Source organism: Nymphaea colorata, chromosome 2 (genome assembly GCF_008831285.2).
Source record: "Nymphaea colorata isolate Beijing-Zhang1983 chromosome 2, ASM883128v2, whole genome shotgun sequence".
NCBI lineage: Eukaryota > Viridiplantae > Streptophyta > Magnoliopsida > Nymphaeales > Nymphaeaceae > Nymphaea > Nymphaea colorata.
This window is the reverse complement of record NC_045139.1, coordinates 14,577,804-14,585,842: the sequence shown is the minus strand read 5'-3', so window position 1 is coordinate 14,585,842 and position 8,039 is coordinate 14,577,804. Positions and strand designations below refer to the sequence as shown.

At 39.9% G+C, this 8,039-nt stretch overlaps 1 protein-coding gene across 9 annotated transcripts; it reads right to left on the bottom strand.

The window, feature by feature from the left end:
- Positions 1 to 1,566: 1,566 nt before the first annotated feature.
- On the bottom strand, positions 1,567 to 5,678 carry LOC116248380 (heat stress transcription factor A-2b-like). 9 transcript variants are annotated; one of them, XM_031621140.2, is made up of 6 exons: positions 5,259 to 5,676; positions 4,850 to 5,129; positions 4,345 to 4,398; positions 2,369 to 3,264; positions 2,056 to 2,297; positions 1,567 to 1,981 (listed from the first exon to the last, which is right to left on the bottom strand). In XM_031621140.2, exons 2-4 carry the CDS (start codon positions 4,976 to 4,978, stop codon positions 2,446 to 2,448), a joined length of 1,002 nt encoding a protein of 333 aa, XP_031477000.1. In that variant the 5' UTR covers positions 4,979 to 5,129; positions 5,259 to 5,676; the 3' UTR covers positions 1,567 to 1,981; positions 2,056 to 2,297; positions 2,369 to 2,445. The 9 variants fall into 9 exon arrangements, with proteins under 9 accessions (XP_031477000.1, XP_031477002.1, XP_031477001.1 ...); XM_031621142.2 differs by having other exon boundaries at positions 5,434 to 5,676; XM_031621141.2 differs by having other exon boundaries at positions 5,467 to 5,676.
- Positions 5,679 to 8,039: the final 2,361 nt, after the last annotated feature.

Here is an 8,039-nt window from a genome sequence, read left to right as displayed (position 1 = left end):
CCTCCAACCATCAGGGAGGGAGAGAAGGAGAAATGGGGAAAGAAAGAGAGAAAGACTGCCTCAGTATCCAACAGAATAGATTCCATGTCAACCAAACACACCTTCTTTTTGGAATGAGGATCCAAATCCCCATTCAAATGATTCCAGGATCAAAATCCTGAGATGTTGATCCCAGTATTTTGATCCTGGTGCTGCAGACCTAAATCCTGCATGCTTCCCAGTTAGCATTATTGCCACATCCCCCAAAAATCGCCCAAAAGAAATAATAGTTCAAACTTCCACATCTCGGCCACGTTGAATCCGTTTAGTTGCTAAAGTTCGATAAATCATCATAGTCCAAGCATGAGGACATCAAGCAACGAAGTTTACATGATGCAATAGTAAGGACTATTCAAATCTATCACAAACCAATTACCTACTTACGAAAGGTGTCAGAATACCTCAGATACAAAAATTTAGACAAAGGACATCCAAAAATACATTAGAAATTCAGCAGGGTCAAAAGGACGGGTATAAAAAGGGTCCGTAATTAGAGCTTGGCAGGGGCGAAGTACCCTCGCCCTGGGCTACTGCAGAGTTAACGGCAACTCTAGCAACTCAATGCCAGAAATCCGACGTTAACGAAGACGCTGGGGATACTCGCCGCCTTCTCATGCAGCCACGCACTGTTCACGGGCGTCGACGGGACGCGACTCATTCCCTCTTTCTTCCTTTCACCCGTCCTCTCCTCCCCAAAGAAGCAACACCTCCCCGATCCTTCCCAACCACGAGATCCCGATGTTAGGCCTGGCCAAGAAAAAGAAATAAGAGATTGACAACTAGATGCAGAGCGAAGAAGTGGGGCAGAGAAGGAACCGAGGGGAAGAGGGAAGGCGACGAGGAAAATGGCAAGGGGAAAAATCAAGTCCACGTACTTACACATGTACCCGGGAAGTGTTCCGAATTTCTTAATACGTAGTAGCACAGGGTTTCAACTTAAACACGACTACAGATTACCCGACAACATGACCGGGCTCTGTTAATATTGTTATAATACAAATATATGTGAGAGAAATGTCAATTATTTAGTAGTGCTTTTTACCATTAAAAAATAATTGATTTGACATTATGAGGTTCTCATCGTTTGTAGAATTGTGCACATAATATCATATATTTGCGACCGATGTTTAGTTAGAAGTCTGAGAACCTTTTAGTTAAAATGGACACTTTCTTTTTCTTTGTTAAGTTATAAAAGTCATTAACTGATGTTGTATTTCAAGTAAATGTCATTAGACTTGGGTCGGACGATCATATAATTTAAATGAATTGGAAATGGAATTTGATTACAGTATAGTACAATGGAAAAAACAAATTCCATTTTACATATGAAAACACAATATGCATTCGAAGTTGCACATGTAAAACACAAAGTAGGATCCCACTTTTTTCGGGTGGTTCATTTTAAATGTCCGTCAAAATTGGATATCTATTAAAACGCATTCGTACTTCTCATGCGTCCAAGTCCGACAAAGAAACAATCTGTCATCTACCACCTTTAGGCGACAAGAAAGCCAAAAGCAATGCAGATGATAATAATCTTTTCCTGGATCGCAAGACTACAGCAATACAAGAGTGTCGCCTCATAGGCCCATACTATGATATGGATGCATAAATCTGCACAAGCACCAAGTACAGAGAGGAGGCAAAATCGAGGGCAATCCTTTCATAATTCTCCACTCACATCCCACCAGTCATGATTCCCTTCAAGTTACTGATCCCTCGTCTTGCTTCTAAATACATCCTCTGCCGCATATTCGTGCATCCGTTTTGACATTCTTCTACTATTGCCTAATATATGAATTTAAAAGCAACAGAACAGCGACTATATCCTTGTATCTGCAGCCATTCTCGTCCAACGTCGTCTTTTCAAGCCCTTGCATCTCCAGTTCATTCTATGAGTTGACGATTTCAATATGCCCACAGCTTCAATGAAGAGGATAACCTACAAACAACAGGAACCAAAATAAATATATAGAAGCTCTAACAGATGCCCAACTAAGGGAAACTAATATTTACCACCCAACTTAAGAGAAGACAGGAAAAGCAACCGAGTTGATTCTTTGCATGAGCCTCTTCTATAAAAGCCTGCAGTCTTGCACAAAAGAGAAAAGATGTAAACAGTAAAATTACTCAAACAAGATTGTAGGGGAAAAAAAAGATGAAGGTAAAACAGTTCATAAGCCATCTCCAGCTGTATAATCCGCGCAACTCCCCACTTGCCACTGCCAGCCCGAAAACTGCCCTGCGATCAAAGAAATCTACAATCCATTGTAAGATCGATACAAAGTTCGACTAAGACATACGTACTACAACATCACAACGAGATTACCACAGTTCAGAGACTCAACAAAGAGTGAGGTAGGGGGGCACTCAAAACTGCCAATTGGTCTCACGCTCGTCATAGTTTCACTTAGGAATAGATCCCAAAACTCCCAATTCCTCTGTCAACAATCTAACATCTCCATCATTGCCTTCTTCATCACCTTCAACAAATGACAAATCCTGATTCCTCACATTGTCAATCAACAGGTCGTCAACAAAGCCCAAACCATCGTCAATACTTATATCCTCTTCCTCTACTCTAGTAATTTCCTCTTTCAGTTCCATTTCAATTCTCTCTAATTCGGTCAAATCAAAGCTGCACATTTCTTCAAGACCAGCAGACATGGGCCTCAATTCGGAGCTGCACAGTTCTTCTAGACCGTCAGATATGGGCCTCATTTCGATTCCTTGATCCCCTGCAAACCCCAGAGTGGCATCACTGAGTTCCTTCTCTTCATCTTCTTCTGGCCTTCCTTCAATGGCCCTTCTTCTCTTTCTTCTGATATCTTCCTGAAGTTCCTTTCTTTTCTCATTCTGCTGAAACATCTGCTGGAAAAAGGTGGGTTTCTGCATTGCTCTGGCCAAAAATGCCATCATATGATGCTGCTTTTGTTCTGCTCCTTGTATCCTCTCTTCCAAGGCTTGAAGATTTGCTCTGTTCTTCTGGTGCTGTTGCTTCAGTTTCACCAGCTCTGCCATCAACACAGACTTGTCCCTCTTCAGGCTGTCGATCTCAGCTTCCAACCCGAAGTGTCCGACTTCAACACATGCACCAAACACTTGTTGCTGAACCACTTGGCTGAGCTGCCTCCTTCTCTTTATAGTTATCAGCAAATGCTTCTGGCCTTTAAGAAACCCTTCATTTGCAAACTCCCACCTGTCAGGATCGACCTTTCTGAAACCCTGTTTTACAGAAAATGACCAATTTCAATATCTCCATAAAATAGTTTCTGGAAGATTACCATTGTCATAACTCACAAGCAACCTAAAATGGCAGGGCTGGAATAGTAGAACATTTAAAAAGAACAAACCGGAGGACACACACATACATGGGCAAATTAAGAAAAGATAAAAACAACTTTCTATTGTCATCTAAAGTTAGCATTGATAAAGGCCATTGATCACTCGATGTTTGTAGACAGACAAATTCTCATACGCTACCCCTTTTAATTGAAAACCTTGACAAGGTACAACGACCTTGGAACTAACCAGCAAAAGCTTTACTGAAAATTGGAGTTTAATGAATTAGCAAGATGGATAGATCACAAAATGTAACTCTTATAAGCACCTTCACGCATCAGGGGCACAATATATACATTATAATGACAACACTGTTGAGTTCGATTAAGCTCATGAAGCTTGAATGAGTCCATTAAATATCATTTTACATGAAAACATTTGCATATTCAACACAAAAACAACTGATTTATAACACGGGTCACCGGGCTTTTGGAAGATGAAAGTATCGACTCCTGAACCCAAAGTGGCGACTTTCAAAAACTCAAGCCAAACTATTTAATTTGGCTTGAGCTAAAAAAGGGCTCCAACAAGAAAGCTTGCACCTTTCTTGTCAAGCTATGTTTGGGCTTAACATACATGACGAAAGCTGCAGAAAAGCCCTGAACCTCAGTACCTATGTCACACAGATCCTCCACTCTAAGTCTTTGGCTCCTGTAATTTGTCCCCTTCTACAGACATAACATGATAAATCAGATACAAGTTTCCGAATTCCCATATCTGCAGCAGCATCCATGTGACATAGCTTAATATTGAACTCTGGTTCAGATTATCCGCAGCCCCAAGAAGAGCCTTGATTCCCAATATCAATCCAGAAATACTGGAAGTATCCAGCGCCAATGCATGCCCGATTTCAACATGGTTTATAGTTGGGGAAGCATTGGACCAGCTTAGTTTGGAGAACATATGCATAAAAACATGCTATCATCAAATAGAACAAGTTATGGAGTAGATTAATTTGTTCACCATATTGGTGGCTTCATCGGGTGTTCTTTCTTGTTCCAATGTGTGAACATCAACCTATCGGATAATAGAACAAAAAGATGGTTATCCTTCACAGCATATTTCGTTTTCCAGTAAGCAAAAAACAGCATACTTCATGGAACGGAAAATCAAATGGGAATAAACAGAACAAGTTATTCCAAACTTTTTTGTTTTTTCTGTTTTTTTTTTTTTTTTAATGAGGGCAAAGGTCCTAAACAAATGAATAGTCTGAGAAGAGACCAAACAGGAGAAACTGACAATTTTTTTTTCCTTTTCCAAACTTGGCTGCCCTATGCAATCCAAAAGACATTTTGCTAGAAAGAATAACCAATTCAATATTAGCAAAGACGGATTGAAACTGTATAATCTAAGCAAACCACTTTCATGATATGCTAATTAGGCAAAAAATGTAACATGATTTCAAGAAATACTTTGTAGAAGCAGTAACAGATCAGGCCATATTTTCTGAAATTAGAGGATTACTTACATAAGTATTGAGTTGCCTGACAAAGCTGGAGAAGTTGTTGTGCTTGAAGAACCTCGGTAGCAACTCCGTAGAGAACCTATAAGGATCCCAGACGACGAAGCTGTTGCCCGTTTTGGACCAGGACACCATCTGGTCCGTGCCGGGGTCGTCGATGATGTCGTAAGTCTTGTTCAGAAATGGAGGTGCGCTCGCATCGTGGAGGCCCTGCAGCGGTTGAGGAGGATCTCGAGAAGACGACGACGCCTCCTTTTCGTTGTTCCCTTTCTTCACGGAACCATCACTGGAATTCATTTGAAACTCTTAAAAACTCAACGAAAAGAAGCAGCACCAATATGTAGAAAAGAAGGAAACTAATGGGTTATACACACAGAGAGAGAGAGAGAGAGAGAGAGAGAGAGAGAGAGAGTACTGGGAGGATCGTCGTTTCAAGGAGGGAAACACAGATGAAGAAAGATTTAGACAAAGAAAAGAAAAGAAGGGGAGGAGAAAAAAACTCGGGATTAAAGGGGCACTAATGGGAGGATCGTCGTTTCAAGGAGGGAAACAGTATATATTCCTAGTGAGAGAAAAATCTGAGCTATTACGAGAAGTGACAAAACTGCTTCTGCTTCGCTAACCTTCGAACCAGAGAGGGTGAGGAGGTGGGAATTAAACGCCTCAGGTAAGGAAAGTTCTAGACTATGGGATATTGACCATCGAGAGGACTGAGGCTCGGTGTCTCCTTTCAAGGTTCCGAAGAATACGCTAGATATTTCGTGCCAAGAGATTCAATTTTCTGGTTGTAGAACCTTCTGAAAATCGTTCCTCCTGCATAATATCTAGGTACCAGTTGCCCCACCAAGTTTATGGTCCGCATTCATAAAAGAACAGGTAATTTTCTATGTGAAATCCACCTTTTAATGTAACTTCATGAACAGTCCAACGAGTTTTCCAAATTCCCATGAAGCACGGTTTTATGTTTTAACAGATACTTTTCTAATGCGAAACAAGAGCTTACAAATTACAGCTCCGTAGCTCAAATCAAACACTCATGTTAGTGTTAGAAGATCGCAGTTCTTATTAAGAGAACATGTTTTCATGTTTTAATATTTTCAAGAGCGTCTTAGCAGAAGCATAGATTGCACCGGAAAATTATGACATGAAGTAGTTCCTGTATTATGTTAGGGCAGCTAAAGGAATTTTCTCTTATATCCCAAGTTCTTAGCTGTTTTTCACTAATTTTGAAAAAACAACTATCAGAAGCTTTCAAGTTTACCAGATACAGGCTTCATTTTTCTCATGTAGCTTCTCAGCTCACGATTATAGGAAAAAGGAATATGTTTGTGATCCCTTTTCCTTTAATACAACAATTAAGCACGCTTCTTTAAAATAAAGTTAAAGCTATGAACCTTGTAAAAGGCGATGAGGCAGCGCGAGACAATACATTTAGCTTGTCAGCGACGTGTTGGACCGTTGGTTGAAGAATAAGTTGCATAGCCAAAATTATAAAATACATAATATTTATATAAATTACAAGAAAATTGAAAAAACTAAAATAAAAATATATGAATAAAGAACAATGTAGAAAACACATGTAACTCTGTGTTAGTCATACTTATATACATAAATTAATGTAACATTGTGTATATATAATAGATAATGTAAATATTCTGTATAATATTACACAACGTATAGATTACATAATGGAAGAAACATCCACAATGCATATACAAGATAATGTATATACATTACATAATTATGTAAATATTATGTGAATATATTACATATTATATGTAATACGTGTAGCCTGTAGGAGGCAAGGTTGTATTGGTCTGATTCCTCATCTATATATCTATATCTCTAGAGGGGCATTGTAATAAAAGCTCGGTTGGTAGTTCGAGGTGCTATTCCTTTAGACCGCTTAGTTGACAGGTACCATTTCACTCGTAACCTATTTCTAATAGGCAGATGAAAAGCAACCCGTCCCAAGCTTGTGTTAGCGCTGTGTAACCGGCAGAAAAAACGGTGAGCGAAGGTTCTAGACATCGTTCGACGGATTCCGACAGAGTCGGTTCCGGTGGAAAACAGTTCATCGAGCGCCGGTTGTTTGTCGACTTCCGTCGGACAAGTCTCCGGCCGGCACAAAGGGGGAAATTTCTTCGAAGCCGACAATAGAAGGAGGGCGCGAAAACCTTAGGTAGTTTTTGAAGCATGTGAACGCAGCTCTATCGCTCATGATTTTTCGCCAAAGCTATGAGTTTCTGCCTTCTGGCGTTAAGGGTAGTAGAGACGCCAATAGCAGAGGTTGTCATTTGTCGAATTAATTGCACCGAAAGACAGAAAGGAAGAACTTGATCATCGAAAATCTTTTGTTATCTTGTTGTTTTTTATTTTTTTTGGTAGAGCAGGCCTGTTCCCTCTTGTGTCTGTGTGTTTGTATAGCTTTTTTTTCCGGTCCAGTGACAAGACCAGTACTTTTGGTAATTTAAACGGCCAGGATAGATACTATTGACTTCAAAAAGCAAAAGTTTGATTTATGGAGCTCATCAAAGCTAACCAAGCAAAGGAGCCAGTCGCTTAATATTTCAAAAGTGGAACAAGGATGTCTCAAATTAATAACGAAGATCTAACAAATAAAAACCATTAGATAAACTTTCACTTCATGTGAGTCAGATACATAAGTAAACACCGTTAGTTAGACAAATGGGAAACGAAAACCGTTACTTCTATCTTCATGCCTCGATGGCATGGACTAGTTCTACGCCTGTTTGCAGCTCTTCGTTTTCCATTATCGTTAACCATCACAACCATTAATTAGCAGCAAAGAAGCATGAGGTGTTTGCTTTAATTTACAATAGCGGATCAAAAAATCTAAACCGTGGTAAGGAACCAACTGCACTAAAACGAGAAAAAAACTTAAGAAACTATGAAAACAACCATAACTATCATACTATAATGTAAGCAGGCTGTATGTTCGGGTCAAACTGCCCCTACATGATATTGCTTTAGCTTGTAAAGAAGGGGAAAGAATAAACACCTCTTCTTCTTCTTCTTGGTCTTCTTCTTCTTCCTTCTTATGAGGCTTGAGCTCTCGCAAGGTGAAACCAGGCTCTCTACATAAGGACCGTCAACGTTGTAAGGACCATCAATGCGAAACCTCTTGTGCTTTGCTCCACTCAGCAGTGTTACCTTCCTTAGCGCGGGGTCATAC

What these genes read in the sequence shown, in the direction of transcription:
- LOC116248380 (XM_031621137.2), bottom strand. Translation starts at nt 5,140, where the DNA reads ATGAATTCCAGTGATGGTTCCGTGAAGAAAGGGAACAACGAAAAGGAG. An exon ending in TCAGGCAACTCAATACTTAT is followed by an intron (nt 4,399 to 4,849) that starts GTAAGTAATCCT and finishes ATTATCCGATAG; the next exon opens with GTTGATGTTCACACATTGGA. An exon ending in CCGATGAAGCCACCAATATG is followed by an intron (nt 3,265 to 4,344) that starts GTGAACAAATTA and finishes TCTGTAAAACAG; the next exon opens with GGTTTCAGAAAGGTCGATCC.